Consider the following 17792-nt stretch of genomic DNA (forward strand, 5'->3'; position numbering starts at 1 on the left):
ATTATCCCCGGACACCGACACTACTTCCTCCGCCCGTAGAATGAGAGTGACGATACCGAATTTGAGGGGGTCAGGAGAGTATGAACACTTCAGACAGCGCAAGCAAAATCTGATTTCACGAGAAGAAGCACGGAAAATCAATATAATACGACGCTCAAGCCGTATTGTATCTTTTTCTTTCTCACTTAATGTGTTTCAAATCAATTTGTCGGCTGTTAACATACTGGCCCCTGCCCTTTCTTTCTATCGTGCTGGATTACTTCATCAAATCCACTTGCTGATGGTGTCCAATATTTTCATTATCAATCGTCACTACAGCCGGCAGGTCCAAAGATATCACTTTTTTCAAACGACATATCCAGTTGATAAAAACACGCACCGGAATGCTGCATAGATAGCTTCTGTTGCCATGGCACATTGCCACAGTACAAGCTCAGCTGGACAGAACTTTGAATTATGTATGATTCTTTTTGAAACTCAGACACCGTTTTTCTATTTATAGGTTCTTTCTTTAATGCATATAATAATAATAATAATAATAATAATAATAATAATAATAATACATTTGTTGCTGCTGCTGTTGTTGTCAGCATGAATAGCTATAAATATTATTATTAATTACACATTGTGTATTTGCATACACTAACAGTAACTCATTAACGGCTTAGTGAATGGTTCTTAATTCGGTCGTTGACTGTAACTAAGCCACGTGTATAGCATCAAGCGAGTAATAGCTGTTTAAAGCTGAACTCCAAATGTAGCTTATCTCTCCAGCCTACTCTCATGGGAATAGAAGGAAATAATTGCAACGAGTTTTACAGCGCCTTTGGGAAAATGTAATAAACAGGCATTCGTGAAAATCTATCTTGTTAACCTCAAATTCGTTTTGTAAATGCTATTGCCATATCTTGTTTAAAGGTCCTTTTGGTTTACTCACGGATCAGTCCCTTTACATATGTTACCACCATGTTGCAAGAATGCAACGGTTAAAATTACATACTAAAACTGAGCGTGAAACTTAAGAAATCAACTCATTCATCTCAGATTTTTAATTTTATCTTGAAAGACCAGCGAATGAGCGTCAATTACTGAAATGTTTATTCCATATATGCTACTTTTATTCGTCTTCAATCGCGGTACCTCAAGTCTGGTGAGAAATTCCGATGCCACTCGGATGCCCCGCTTGTGCGTCAGTGCGCAGGCGCGTTCTGTCCGGAGCCGGCAGAATGCAGAGCTGTTCGTGCCAGCAGCACAGAGAACCTCGACTAGCCACAGCGCAGCGTTACCATGAACGGCTCCATCCCGCCGACAGATACCCATCCCAACTATTTCACTTTCACGACCAGCTCTAGAACAGCCTGCGACCCGGATCAACACTGCCTGACCGCAGAATGCACGGGGGAAAGAGAGGGCTGGTGGCACCGCAGAACACTTTTTTGGAAAATATTGTCAGGCGGTCTAGTGGTAAGAACTCCGTCTCCTCGTTTTAAACAACATGAAGTGATTCAGGAAAATATTGATTTTGAATTAGAGTATTTTTGTCCATGTTTTGTTTAATTGCGTCCGGACGGATTACAGAGCGATGGAACTCTTACCTGTGTCGTAGCATGCCTGGGGGTTCTTGCATTCGAGTTTCTGTTTTGTTTACAAAGTTTAAAAGTGTTGCACGCTTTATAGATACAATCGCAGTTAATTAAAAGAGATAATCCCTCGTTCAAACTCAGGAAGTAAAGAGAAGTACATGCAATTACTGGCTGAAATCAGAAGGATGCTTTCTTTTGGAACTCTTGGTTCGTATGAACAGACCAAGAGTCTGCGTCTCCTCTCTTTCAGAGGGTGGTGGAGAAATTCATTGTGAGCGTTTTCAATGCTCCCGGTTTGTGGATGTATATCGCCCATTGCTTCATGAATGCGGTGTCTACAGATGTGCAGTATCCCGGTGGTTTGCTGATGAGCTCGGCGTTGATTGACAAGCAAAACCGAAGGCGCTTGAAGTGACGCTCTGTCATAGACACTACCAGCTCAGTTTGTCTTTATTGTCATTATTAGATATAATTAGTTGCATATAATTCATTTAGCCACATCGGAAGTTTGTATGTGGCCATGTAAGTTTCAAAACCTTCTAAACATCCTATTGAACTGAATGCACGCTTCTGTTAATAAATTATTAATAGGCTACTCTATTCCGGATTTTAGATATTTTTGTATTCAATATTTCAACATTGTCTTAAAATAGCCAGATATTATGTGCCAGCCTGTCAATTTTGACGACTTTTGTACTCAAGGTACAGCTATAGTCAGAGTTTGATACAATGTCAATATTAATGCCAGTGGTTTTACTAGGCTTCCTTGATAATCCTTTCAAAAGTTCAAAAGGTTCATCTTCACTTTTAATACCATGCATGCATAAACTAAAAAAATACGTGCGAATAGTCCGCTGTATAATAATAATAATAATAATAATAATAAAAAAATAATAATAATAATACTAGATAGATAGATAGATAGATAGATATGCTCCTTCTAGACTAGTCAAATGGGATTTTATACAATGGTTGAGGGCACATCGCAGTTCAATTCTGTACCGTTTAAATGCCGTGAACTGACGCCGTGAATTTCTCAGAATGAACCAGAAAATCAAAGCACGACTATATTTTTCATTGTCAGACTCATGTATAAATGGGACAGAAGTAAAACTTTGAGTGAAAGAATATTTAGATAAGTTAAACTTCCCATTTCTCTTGGACCAGTTTGATGCTGAATTTCAGAACATCACCGAGAGAACGTTCATATTCATCTCAACAATCATAGCAAAATGCTGTTCTTAGGAAACGATCATAAATATGAGAAGGAAAGGCATCATTTTTCTCTGTGGAATTTGCACAGGTAATGGGCTACTTGTAAACCAGTTATGTAATCGTCATCAGGGTTAAGCTTACACTGTGAAATCCCCTGCCTTAATTGAACTCTTAACGGTAACGGTATATTCATGTTTTGAGTATTATGTTTTCATCATCGAGTTTGTTGTTATGCATAAGCGAGACATTTAAATGAAGTAGGCTGGACTTTATTCTTGTCGGCTGAAGTGATATACCCCAGGGCTATTTAAATAAAAGACGTAAGCTTTGCCGAATTTGACACAAGGCATGCCTTTATATATATAACGTTTCATCTTGTATAGGCTGCACGATAACTTCTGCTCAACTACGAAACATCTGCAAGATATGCTTGCAATAGCGATAGAATGACCGCTATAAAGAAACAATACAAAATCTCAAATGCAATTTTTAAATAAGACTTTAAAATATAAGGTACTATTTTTATAATACGTTAATATCCAATAAGATTTTAAAATAAAAGGTAATATTTAATTTACCCTATTTGCATCGTAAGATCAGCGCAAGATTAATGGCTTGATGGAAAGTTGCCGTTAATTGTTCTAACTGAACACAATGGAATAAGTCCCACACTAACGTGGTCGTGTGTGAGTGTGCGTGTGCGCGCGCGCACGCGCGGTAATTAATTAAAGTAATAGATAGTTCAGGTCTTGTGATTTACACTTCCCAAACTATTCTCCAATAACGAAATGCATGTTCTGTTGCCAGGATTGCCGCTTTGTTTATTTATATTTCTATAAAACAAATTGACCTAAGAATTGTTCAATAACGTAGTATCCTGTAAGGAATTGGTTTACCAGGAGAGGTCAGGTTTTGGACATTGGGCAATTACCAATAGACGCTTCAGTTTTGATTGACAAGGATAGGCCTACAACACACGCTTGTTTCCCTGACCATGATTTGTCACTGTACAGTTACAGTATTACAGAATTACAGTAGTCTACGATGGGACCACGAGGGTTAACAGTCACTGAGCCAGTGGCTGGAGCACAGTAAAATCCTGCACAAACATCGGTATTACATTCATACCACGTGGTATCGTTGACTAGCCTACCGGGTACAATCTAGTGATAAACCCACCGTTTACAATAGCCTACAATGAATACAGTGTACACTGGCGGCAAATACATCACTGTACGGATCCGTTTTCGCAAACGTAGCTTGTGTACGGACCTTTAGGTATCATATGGTTGAATTTCATTGGACTGGAGTAGAGATGGGGTTCCGTTGTCCTACCTGTCTTAACATTTTAGTGTGATAACTAGAACGCAGAATAGTCAGAGTGAATGACAATTGAGATGGAAAACAGAGTGAATTGCTTGCGGTTGGACTGTGATAAAAATGAAAAAATCAATTGGAGCTGGCGTCACCAGTTTTTACCCAAAGCGGGATACTTAAAACGTGGAAGCAAATAAATAATACAAAACGGGGATATGCTTATATATCCTCCATGTACTGTATAAACCATGTTTTTGTTTTTATTATAGTCGTATATAAAATATACTACCAAAAAGGGGCGACCATTTATATTTGGCAACATGTATGTCATTTATGAAAGCACTGCTGTCCATGGGTATGTAAATAATAAATAAATAAAAAGTAACTACTGAAGACTGAGAATCTTAGATGTTTCACTTTTTTCATTCTGAAAGAACCATTCTGTGCCTTGAGGTACATTGGTGCTAGTTTTCACAATATTATAGTCTTGTAGATGTTACATTTACAGCTTATGGGAAAATACTATTCACAGCCGTGCACATTTGTAATGAATAATGGATGTGTCTTGATTCATTTGATTTTCAAATATACTGTTGCCCCCAAAACTTAATATTCAAATTATGAAACCCTGTTTTTTTTTTTGTTTTTTTTACACCAAGGGCTGTATTGAACTTCAAATCTTTGTAAATAATGACTCGTTGCAAAGGTTTTCCAATCGTAATTTCATGAAAACTAATACTATAAATTATTTTTTTATGCAGGGTTCTCCTTGGTGCATATGGTTTGGAAAAACACAGATATTTTTGTTCATTTAAATATAATCAAATACCACCAAAAGCATCTGATTAGTGATGTACTGGTAAAATTTCCACATCTGTTATGAATGTTATTTGTATAGTTCCTTCTGTGGAGTCTTTTTATCCTTTGCCTTAGCTCCACGGAATACAATGTAGTGTGTTATGGAAAGTATGTGTTACATAGAAACAGTGCTGCACAGTTGATTCCATGTGACGGAAGTGACTACATCCTCTCTACACGAGGGTGATCTGATTGGAGCTCAGTGGGGGTACACCATTGGGAGCCAGAGAGCAAGGCTTTGTGGGGGATTCATGTGCCCTAAAGCGCTGGTTCTCACAGTCAGTGGGATTGGTTGGATCCAATTACTGCTATCACACCACTGCTCCCCCCCACACACACGCACACACACACACCTGGCCCTACCCAGCAGCCCATGGGACCCCAGCCAGGCATGTGGTGACATTTCTGATACTCCTCGACAGGTGCTCTTCAGCCAGCCACAAGAGGCCCACCGACCTCTGACCCCCCTCTGGGGAAAAACGCTGGGGCCCCTATTGCTATATCCCATTTCACCTTCATCACCCCCTTCTTTGGGGTGGTTTCTCCAGCACCATTCTCATTGTGTGCTCGTTGTTTATAAACAAGATGACTGAGGGGCTATTCAATATTTTTTTTCACTCTCCAAGAATTCAATAACCTGGTGTTTTTAAATGGCCTACCTGTTGTACAATAATATTACAATCCAATACAAGCTACATTATTGTTTTTTGGGGGAGTTATTTTCAATTTAGGAACCAGTATATCTTGTTTTTTCTTGACCCTGTCAATATCCAGCCCCTTTTCTTCCTAAGTAAATAAGTTTAAGGATTCATTGGAGATATCCCATCTGTAATTCAGACTTGCCTCCTTTTGTTTACAACCCAACTGGCTGCCTGGCACTGAGCTTTTGTTTAGGACAGTTAAGACCTAAGCCACTAAGACACTAGTAGAAGACTGGAGAGTATGTCTTGTGTTCGTTAAAAGGAAATCACCTTCAATGACAAGGAAATGAACTTAGTTTGTCTTTTGTAAGTGATCTTGCTGGATTGTTGGGAATCCGATTTGCTGGGGTCAGGTTTCCTCCATGGTGGCTTGCCATTTCAGAACTCATGCAACATGGTGATCAAGTTTGATTCACAAATGCACACAATGAACTATTCAGCTGACAAAACAGTGAGCCGGTGGAAACAGGAGAGTATGTGAAAGTGTGAGAGAGCAAGACCTGCAAGACAGTCAGAGTCAGAGGTACTTCCATGATTACCACTGATTTATTACTGGTGCCCGTATTAGCATGTACTTATTTTCTAGTAATTTTTAATTCCCATTTTCAGTCTTATGAATATATAATGGATTACTTGACACGGGAGGTCAGATTAAACACATTTCACTTATTTTGAATACAAATACAGAGAAATAAAAAAGAGGGAAAGGGAGAGAGAGAGTGAACTGATCAGGAAGAAAAGTCCCGACGTAAAATAGAGAATGGCTTTATTTTGCACCTGTGCTAGTTTGTGATGAGTTGGCTGCTTAAATCTGTTTACCCATGCTGCAAAGCTACATCAAAAAGCATGCACACTACCACATTACCCCCCCCCCATGAATATTTAATAACCCACTGAATAATGGAAAGCCTGTTTTCATTTATCAAGTCATATTTCCGTATAAATCCGACTTAGACATTTCCTGGCATCGCTAATGTGCACACTCAAAAACGATCGTGGTGAGTAATTAACATATGCCCACAATTCACACAGACATTAAAAGCATAATGTTATAATCTTGTAAGCAATTACAGAATCATCAGTCAGCCAACTCCTCATTATTCTATTTTCACATACCAGGCTTGGAGTAGTGGGACTTTTTCAAAGCTTGTGCTGTCAATTTATACAACAAACAATCCTGCCATATTTTGAGTCATGCTGATTCTGCAGTTCTCTGATTTGACAGAAATATTTATTTACCAAACCAGTAACTGGTAGGCAAGTGTTGTCAGCTTGGCAACACTTCAGATATCCACACTTCTGCATAGGTTGTAAATGGTAATGGGAGTCTTTGGTGTTTGTGTGCTAGTTATGGATGTGCCAGCTATTGCCTCCTTATCCGTATGTGCATGTTTGTAAGGAGGCAGCGGCTTTTATAACTTTTATAGCTTCGAAAGAGGCAATGACAGAATTCTCAGTGTTAAATACATTGGGGTGAATTTATGTCCTGTAAATAGAATATCTATGATAAAGCCGTGGCTAAATTATTTCAGCCGTAAATACTAGTAATACTTTCATATATTGAGCTTGGTTGGCACTGTTTTTGGCTTGAAAGTTGAGCATCCCACTCTCCCGCTGAGTTTTATGGTGAAACTAAGTCAGAAAAAGATTTGAATTTGGCAAAAAAAAAAAAAAAAGAACCTGCTGACAGTGTTGTAAGTTCAAAGCAAGTCACTAAGGTTGTTTTAAAAGTGAATGGACTGACCAAACTTCCATCCATCCATCCATTATCTATATCTGCTTATTCCTGGTCAGGGTCACGGGGGGCGCTTGAGCCTATCCCATCGTTCATTGGGCGAGAAGCAAGAATATACCATGGACTGGTCGCCAACCTATCACAGGGCACACACACCATTCACTCACACACTCATACATATTGGAAATTTAGAGTCTCCAATTAGCGTACTTGCATGTCTTTGGACTGTGGGAGGAAACCAGAGTAACCAGAGGAAACCCACATGGTGACAAAACGTTGCATTATATTTTAGTCCACTTAGCAGGTACTTTCATCCAGAGCCATTTACATAGCTTACATTCTTTGCACACCAGGGGTTTCCAGAGAGAACACAATCTGTGTCTGTACTGTAAAGTAATGTGTCTATCAATGTGTCACAAAATGAATTAACATGCATGCAAAGAGGGAAAAACAATATGCCTCAGCCCAGCTAGCCTAAAAGGAGGGTAGAAAAGAAGGTGCTAAAAACAGCCAGAAGCATAATCAGTAAAGAATTTCCTTACACAGGCAACTTCTCCAAGGGGTAACTGAGTAAAAGACTAGAGCAGTCAGCACGTGCTGGCACATATATAACTTCATTTAACAGAATCGAACAGAGACACATTATCCAGGCTGTCTTTTATAGTTACAGTCATATATGTGCCGCTGTGTGTTGCGTGCTCTAGTCTTTTAGTCAGCCAGTCTCATCCTTTGGAGAAGTTGCCTAAGGATAGCCATTAAAATGCATGTTTTTATGGGCAACAGGTTTCCCATTCAAAGCTCACTTTTGCCACTCTTCTCATTTTCTGAGTATCATTGCTGAACATCAGAAAGTAGGCAGAAAAAATCACATTACATTATCTGTGCATTTACAAATAAGGCTATTCAGGTTTGGATACACTATTATTCCATCCTATCCATTTATACAGCTGGATATTTACTGAAGCAATTCAGGTTCAGTACTTTGCTCAAGAGTACAACAACAACACCCCACCTAGAAATCAAGCCTACAACCTCAGAGTTGCAGGCCCAGCTCCCAAACCATTACGCCGCACTGCTGCCCAGAACTCTTCCAAATGTGCATCGCACAGATTAACTTCAATTTCTCCGACTGTTCAATTTCTCCCATTGGACACTGCGGATGGATGAGCTTGGGTTGGCCTCACCACCAGAGCTAAACAAAACAAGCGGCGTGTTTAAGAGAGAAAAAGGCTTTGGCTGCTGTGTGAAGCACTCGTCTGTTATAGATAACCTCTCTCTGATAGATTAATGGATATCAGTGCTGACACTGAGCGAGTGTACATCCTGTTGATGCTGCAGAGAGTACAGAGGTAGAAAGATTTGAATTGGAAAGCTGGGCTATTTTGAGGATAGCTCACATACTGCTGCTTGGTGGTAGTGCTTGCTGATTCCCCCTCTCCCAGCCTACAGACATGCTAATACAATACTAATGCTGACACTAATGAAATGCTAATGATGCTTGTGCTAATACTGACATTAATGGCAATGACAACACACACTAATACCAGTATGAAAGGCGCTATTGCAAATTGTTTACCCAGCTTATGTTCTTATCCATGTATGAATGCTGCAGGGCATTTTTTTAGGCATTTCCGTTTTGCCTCAAGGATACAACAGGCAGTGCCACAAAGCAGTGGTCAAAACCTGCAACCTCCTGGAGGTACCCCAAGTTCCCACAAAATGTGGGACGACGTGTGCCCGAGAAAAAAAATATGCTTCGGAACACACCAAAAATAGCTGATGCAGGACCAGCTATCCATGCGGCTTGGTGGGGGCTTGATACGTGTACACCTACTGTTAACTCTCCTCTTTTGCCCGTTTCTGGCCTGGGTGACCTTTTAGCATGTAAGAAACAGAGGGCCCACCTGGGCTATGCTTTTTCCAGTGCACTCGAGGTGGCAAGATGGCAAACAAACAGTCCGTCCCCCGGGCGCCGACTCCACAACCTCCTTTCAGAGGCGTGCCAACCAGCTGTGGCGCGTCGCACGTGGGCATGAGAGCACGTCGGCGGACGATCGATGTGGGTTTGTGTCTTTCACCCAAAGCAATATGTGCCTATTCACATCCCCTCTCACAATGAGCTTCTGTTTGGGCTCATCTTGCTGCGAGGAGGTGTGCTGAGTGAGTGTTCAGCGCAACGCTGCCTCACAAAAAGCCTGGTGATATTCAGAGCGGCCCTGACTGCCCTTTTAGAACACATGATGATCATTCACTTCGGCGCTCAGAGCGTGTGCCTTCTGCCCCTGCATTTATGCTAGGAAGGTAATGCTACATAACTACGTAATGCTACACGGACCTGTGGAATATGCATAGTATAATACTATTCTACACACTATATGGTATATGAATGTATGTGCCATATTTATAGTGGTATGTGTGTGCTGTGGATATACATAAATAATAATAGTAATTATAATAATAATCATTGTCATCATCATCATCATAACAACAACCGCAATAATAATAATAATAATAATAATAATAATAATAATAATAATAATAATAATAATAATAATAATAATAATAAATTATTCATGAATTATACAATTTAAAACTCTTTCTGGATGAGAAATGGACTCAAGGCTCAAGGTCTTTCATATGTTAATGCTTACATTCAATTTTCTGAGAGTGGCAGTGGGGGTGCTGTGTGGCTTGAGTGGATTGCAACTGACTGTGCTCTCTGCATACTTCACTTCCTGTAACTGTACTGGAATCTCTGTGACTGAGCTGGGAAAGGAGCGGTACTGGTCTCAGAGTCCAGCCTGGTCCATCTGCGTTCAGTAGCTGCTGTGTCATCCGCTCTGTTTCTCAGGCCTGGTACCTGCCTTCCTGCATGGAGAACTGATGTGAGAAGCGGAATCTTCTTATTACACTAGGGGAATAATGTTTAATAGAAAGGCATTGTGAACACTACTTTAATTATTATTATTATTTTTAATAATCAAAGGTTCAGTGATGTCCTTTTGGATGGTCTGTTTTTTCCCTTGTTTTCTTATTCTAACAAACTGTGTACTGGGTTTGACTGAAGCCACACTTAGTATGATGCAGTGTGGAACTGGAAACATGGACTTTTAGAAGAACATTATCCTCCCTGAGACACCTTACTATTGGAGCAAAAACAATAGAAAGAGTAGAGGAGTTTAAATATCTGGGAACCATTATAGACAGCACACTGACCTTTGGAGCCAGTTGTCATCATGTGCATCTCATTTGTCAATCAAGACTGTTCTTACTGTGGAAACTCAGGAAATTGATTGTCAATCAGTCACTAATGCAAGCATTTTACACCTGCTTCATTGAATCAACACTGACCTTCAGTCTGGTTTGTCTCTCTAAATAACATAAGACAAACTAAGCTGGAGACTAGATGGTGAAATTTACAGAGTAGTATGATCATAGCGAGACAGCAAAGAACCATGAAACAGCTTTATGAGGAGTGTGCAGTCAAGGAAGGAGAATGTATAATGGTCTTTGCCTCATATCTTCTGAATCATTGGTTTGAGAATTCTTACAATCACAAAGAAGACTGTGGCCCATATGTGAGGGAGGGGAAGTGTGAAGACCAGACGCGACCAAACAGGGGATCTATAAGTTACCAAAGGGGCACTCCAGTAACCACTGAGTCTCGTGAGAGACGAAATAAGAAGGGGGTGCTATACTCCTAAGGGACGTATCCCAAAAAATGAATAAACCCCTAAACGGGTAACTGAGGAAGAAGGAGTATATAAAGAAAATAAAGGAACAGGGAAAAGAAAAGAAAAAACGACTTCGACCCGAAGCAGAGAGAAAGAAAATGTCTTTTCAAAAAACAAACAGAAGAAGTTCTGAGGCTAACTAAAACCAGGGGGGAAACTGGTTAGTAAGAGGCAGAAAGGTTTGTGCCCTAACGGCAACACAAGAACCCCTTAAAACCACCAGCCTCAGAATCTGGACATATACCGTCCTAATACCTTTCTCCAAAAAAAACAAACAAACTGAAGTCAGAATTCTTTTAAATTTCTTTGTTCTTAAATCCTTACACCTTCCTCAGAAATACGACAGGGAACTGGCTAGAGCAAAACACGTTACACTCAAGCACCGTTCCACTGCCTACTGACGCTTTAAATACCCAGCCACAGGTGTGGCTGGTAATCAGCGGAAGATGTGAGCAACCCACAGGTGAAACCGATCAGAGGTAACCCTGCAGGAATGCATGGAATGTTCAAGCAGGAACAATCCTCCCACAGGAACAAAAAATAACGATTAGCCGAGTGGCTAATCTGCAAGCTCGAACTAATCGTCCCCACACACCAAAATAACGATTAGCCGAGTGGCTAATCGGAATGCTAACCACTGAGCCGGTGCAGGCACAGAAAAATGATCTACCTGCACAGAAACCGTGACAGTACCCCCCCTCTAAGGACCGGCCCCAGACGGGCCCTCGGACCCACGAGAGCGGAAATCCCGGATCAGTTCAGGATCCAATATGTCCCTAGAGGGAACCCAACAACGCTCCTCCGGACCATAACCCTCCCAGTCAATGAGAAATTGTACCCTACGGCCCACGCGCCTCTCGGCCAGAATGCGACGCACCGTATAAACTGGTTCCCCATCCACGAGTCTAGGCGGAGGTGGGGGTTTGTCCACAGGGGCCAACGCGCTTACTAGAACTGGCTTAAGACGAGAGACATGAAAGGTAGGATGAATTCTCATGGACCGGGGCAGCTGTAGGCGAACCGTGACCGGGTTAATTCTCCGAAGGATCTTAAATGGGCCAATAAAACGAGGAGCGAGTTTACGAGACTCCACTCGTAGAGGGAGATCACGAGTAGAAAGCCAGACACGCTGACCCACCCGATAGGAGGGCGCCGGTCTGCGGTGTCTATCGGCAAGCCTCTTTTGACTGGCTGACGAGCGTAGAAGTGAAGTACGAACTCTCCTCCAGGTGGACCGACACCGCTTGACAAATGTCTCTGCGGAGGGCACCTCGATGTTCTTCTCCAATTCTGGGAAGAGTGGAGGTTGATAACCACATTGGGCCTCAAACGGTGAGGTCCCCGTCGACGCGTTACGTAGCGTATTGTGCGCATACTCTGCCCACACGAGTTGACGGCTCCAGGAGGTCGGATTGGAAGAGACCAGACAGCGGAGAGTGTTTTCCAACGTCTGATTTGTGCGTTCCGTCTGTCCATTGGTCTCCGGGTGAAACCCTGATGAGAGACTGACCGACGCCCCCAGAAGCGAACAGAATGCTAGCCAAAAACGCGCGGTAAACTGCGGGCCACGATCCGATACTACGTCTTGAGGTAATCCGTGTAATCGGAAGACGTGGTTAATAACTAACCGGGCGGTCTCCAAAGCCGACGGAAGTTTAGGCAACGCTATAAAATGAGCCGCCTTTGAGAATCTATCCACGACGACTAAGATGGCAGTGTTGCCATCAGAGGGTGGCAGCCCAGTGATAAAGTCCAGCGCTATGTGACTCCAAGGGCGACTAGGAACGGGCAAGGGACGTAAAAGACCCGACGGTGGAATGCGAGAACCCTTGTTCCGAGCGCAAACCGAGCAGGCCGAAACGTACTCCCGCACATCCCTCTCCATGCCAGGCCACCAAAATCGCCGGGATAAAAAATCCTTGAATCTGTGGACACCCGGATGACAAGTCAGATGCGTGGAATGTCCCCAACGCAACACCTGGGCGCGTACCCTAGCAGGGACAAAGAGACAGTTAGGAGGACCTCCACCCGGATCCGGCTCAGACCTTTGAGCCTTCCGGACCACTGACTCAATCCTCCACATAGCAGGAGCTACAATCAGAGTGGAGGGAACAATGGGTTCTGGGGAGCGATTGTCATCTGATTGGTCATAGATTCTAGACAGGGCGTCAGGTTTGATATTTTTTGAACCCGGACGATAAGTAAGAATAAAATTAAATCGGGCAAAAAACAGAGACCAGCGACCCTGCCGTGAATTCCGTCTCTTAGCGCTCTGAATAAACTCTAGGTTTTTATGATCTGTCCAGACCGTGAAAGGATGTTCCGCCCCCTCCAGCCAATGCCGCCACTCCTCCAGAGCCAGCTTGACTGCCAAAAGTTCACGATCCCCGACGTCATAATTCCTCTCCGCTGGGGAAAGGGACCGCGAGAAATATGCACACGGGTGCACCTTGTTATCTAAAGGGGACCGTTGAGATAAAATGGCTCCCGCGCCAAGCTCAGAGGCATCCACCTCCACCACGAAAGGAAGTGCCGGGTTAGGCGTGATGAGAATGGGCTCAGAACAGAACATAGACTTTAAAACCCGGAAAGCCGCGTCGGCTTTGGGTGTCCAAGCAAAATGAACGCTGGCCTCCTTCTTGGTCAGCACAGTGATCGGTGCGGCTACTGCACTAAAATTGCGAATGAAACGCCTGTAAAAGTTGGCGAATCCCAAAAACCGCTGCACCTGTTTAACCGATGTGGGTGGGGGCCAATTCTTAACCGCAGAGATTTTATCAGGATCCATTTTAATAGTACCCTCAGAAATGATAAACCCCAAAAAAGAGACAGATTTGGCATGGAATAGGCATTTCTCTGCCTTCACGAACAGTTTAGCCTCCAAAAGGCATTTCAAAACCTGCCTGACATGACTGACATGCTCAGCAGGAGTGTTGGAAAAGATTAAAATGTCATCTAAATAGACGAACACAAATCTCTCCAACATCTCCCTAAGAACGTCATTGACTAAGGCCTGAAATACCGCCGGGGCGTTCGTGAGGCCGAATGGCATGACTAAGTATTCAAAATGCCCGTTATGCGTGTTAAATGCCGTTTTCCACTCGTCTCCCTCTCTTATTCGCACTAAATTATAGGCATTCCGAAGGTCAAGCTTGGTGAATATAGTCGCCCCCTGGAGACGTTCAAAAGCCGAATTCATAAGGGGTAAGGGGTAGCGGTTCTTGACCGTGATATTATTAAGCCCTCTGTAATCTATACAGGGTCGCAGACTCCCATCCTTTTTCTTAACAAAAAAAAAACCTGCCCCCGCCGGCGAAGTGGAGGGTCGAATAAAACCATTGGCCAGGGACTCTTGAATATATTCCCTCATAGCCTCGCTCTCGGGAAGAGATAAAGAATATAAGGAACCCCTTGGTGGGACCGAACCAGGAAACAATTCGATAGCGCAATCATACGTTCTGTGCGGAGGTAAAATCGTGGCCTCTTGCTTACTAAACACCTGCGCAAGATCTACATAATCGTTGGGGACATTGACTGGTAATGGAATAGTGGCCGTACCCACTGTAACCAGATCCTCCATACTGGCGGAATAGGGATATTCCATTTCATCAGCCGTATCTTGTTCGCTATGGCTTTTAAAAGAACACCCCTCACCCGAGAATTCCTCTGTGGTGTAATCGCAAGGAGAGAAAGAGTCAAAACACGGATCCCAGACTAGGCTCTCCTCCCTACCTGAAGAGGGTGATGCCGCAAACTGACTGATGGGAGTAACGGTCTCCTCATCACAGTAATCAAAATTGGTCTGGGAACTAGAACCAACCCCAGGAGCCTGCGTAGTCTCCTGCTGACAGTGAGACACGCATTCCAAACCCCACTGAAGGATGGCCTCCCCAGTCCCACCCCAGTTGATGTAAGGTTTATGCCTAACCAACCAGGAATGCCCCAACACAAGGGGAAAGGTAGGCGATTCCACCAAAAAAAATCTGATGCGCTCCACATGTTCCCCAAAAGGGACACGCATCTGAATAAAAGCGGTGGTTCTTTCCACTAGGCCTGTGCCTAAGGGACGACCATCAAGCGCAGTAATCACCCGAGGCTGTGGCAATAGACGCACAGGTAATCCGCGTTTCTTTGCCCATTTTGTGTCAATAAAACAATCCACTGCGCCTGAATCTAAAAATGCGTTAGTGTTAATGATCTGTTTATTCCAGGAGAGTTCAACGGGGATACAGGTGCGAAAGGCTGATAACTCATGTCTCGCCGGTGGCTTACGCTTCACCGACGAGACTGATCTTTTGCTGCTCGCACTGGACAACTCTTTATGCGGTGCCCTATCTGTTTGCAATAGTTGCATATCTTGGTTCTTGATCGGAAATCAGCATCCCTGCGAACGTCCACACTGTCCACCTGCATAGGTTCTGGCCTAATTCCCGAGTCTTGGGACCGAGTGGAGAAAATAGGCGTACCCAAGAGAGGTGCGACGTAAGGGGTCGTTCGACCTCTCCTTTCTTCCTTCTCTCTCTCTCGTTCCCTAACCCGGTGATCAATGCGGATAGCTCTCGCAACTAATGCCTCGAAAGTAGCAGGTGGCTCACTCGCAGCCAGTGCATCCCTGACTGGATCTGACAGGGCGTTGGTGAATAGTGTCATCAGCGGTAGTTCGGGCCAGCCTGATTCGCCGGCTAACGATCGGAAAGCTATGGAAAATTCTGCAACACTATTCCTTCCCTGCCGAAGACGGGTTAGCCTAGTGGCTGCCTCGCTGCCCGTAACATCATGGTCGAACACCCTTTCCATCTCCTCAATGAGGCGGTCTGAACTTGTCATTATGGGCGAGCTTGAACGAAAAAGTGGATCAGCCCAGGCCAGGGCTTGACCCTTAAGGAGACTAACAATAAACGCCACCCTTGATTCGTCCGTAGCATATCGTGAAGGATGAGCTCGAAACTGTATAAAACATTGTGTTATGAACCCCCGGCATTTGCCGGATTCACCTTCGAACGGAGCAGGAAGCTGAAGTTTAGGTTCCTGATTATTTGTGAGTGCCGGTGTGTATGTCTGGGAAGGAAAGGATTGTGCTTGTATACTGGGAGCGCGAGCATCGAGTCTCCGAAGAAACTCAGTTTGGAAACGTCTTGTCTCCTCGCGTTCAAGGCGTCGCTCTTCCTTCCCGGTGTTCCTCGAAACCTCGCCTAAACTCCTCGGAAGCCACCTGCTGGCGACTCATAATCTCTAGCAGGCCGGTCAGAGTAGCTTCCTGGCGGCGTGACGCCTCCTCTTGTAGGGCCAAACGCTCGCACAGCTCTGCCTGTTGTGCAGTGGTGTTTATTTGTTGACTGTGCAACATTTGTAGACCCTCTGTATGGGCCGTCAGGACGGCTTGTTGAGCCGTAACAGCCTGATCCAGGCCGATGGTCGCTGGTACTTCCATGTGGCTTGAGTGTACTGTGAGGGAGGGGAAGTGTGAAGACCAGACGCGACCAAACAGGGGATCTATAAGTTACCAAAGGGGCACTCCAGTAACCACTGAGTCTCGTGAGAGACGAAATAAGAAGGGGGTGCTATACTCCTAAGGGACGTATCCCAAAAAATGAATAAACCCCTAAACGGGTAACTGAGGAAGAAGGAGTATATAAAGAAAATAAAGGAACAGGGAAAAGAAAAGAAAAAACGACTTCGACCCGAAGCAGAGAGAAAGAAAATGTCTTTTCAAAAAACAAACAGAAGAAGTTCTGAGGCTAACTAAAACCAGGGGGGAAACTGGTTAGTAAGAGGCAGAAAGGTTTGTGCCCTAACGGCAACACAAGAACCCCTTAAAACCACCAGCCTCAGAATCTGGACATATACCGTCCTAATACCTTTCTCCAAAAAAAACAAACAAACTGAAGTCAGAATTCTTTTAAATTTCTTTGTTCTTAAATCCTTACACCTTCCTCAGAAATACGACAGGGAACTGGCTAGAGCAAAACACGTTACACTCAAGCACCGTTCCACTGCCTACTGACGCTTTAAATACCCAGCCACAGGTGTGGCTGGTAATCAGCGGAAGATGTGAGCAACCCACAGGTGAAACCGATCAGAGGTAACCCTGCAGGAATGCATGGAATGTTCAAGCAGGAACAATCCTCCCACAGGAACAAAAAATAACGATTAGCCGAGTGGCTAATCTGCAAGCTCGAACTAATCGTCCCCACACACCAAAATAACGATTAGCCGAGTGGCTAATCGGAATGCTAACCACTGAGCCGGTGCAGGCACAGAAAAATGATCTACCTGCACAGAAACCGTGACACCATATCCTTTAAAACAAGAAACGAGGTAGCTTTGTGCTAAGATGTTTGCCTCATCAATGACACAGCACATTTTAATTTTAATGTTTAATTTAACTAATTTAGTTGTAACCCTGTTTTAGTGTAATGCAAAATGTATTTTAGTCTTTAGTGATTTAGTTCTATGTAATTCTTGCAGTCCTTGCAGAATTCGTAATTTTTAATTTGTAGGGTAATAGTAATGTAATTTAGGAATATCTAAAATGCAATTTCTTTCATTGAATTCTTAATGTAATTTATGTAAACTGTTCATTAAATTTCTTGTAAGCTGGAAAATTCACCTGAAGTTTCCCTGGGTCAAATCAAGTTCTATTCTATTC

General features: G+C 43.3%; 1 protein-coding gene across 1 annotated transcript in view; it reads left to right on the forward strand.

Moving 5' to 3' along the window:
- Positions 1-1199: 1199 nt before the first annotated feature.
- Positions 1200-17792, forward strand: part of LOC118229009 (potassium voltage-gated channel subfamily H member 5-like) — a 100550-nt gene continuing 83957 nt past the window's right edge. The window contains 1 exon segment of the mRNA XM_035420622.1: positions 1200-1464. Coding sequence (XP_035276513.1) covers positions 1392-1464 — 73 coding nt within the window. The 5' untranslated portion in view covers positions 1200-1391.

This window comes from Anguilla anguilla, chromosome 6 (genome assembly GCF_013347855.1).
Source record: "Anguilla anguilla isolate fAngAng1 chromosome 6, fAngAng1.pri, whole genome shotgun sequence".
Taxonomy (NCBI): Eukaryota; Metazoa; Chordata; class Actinopteri; order Anguilliformes; family Anguillidae; genus Anguilla; species Anguilla anguilla.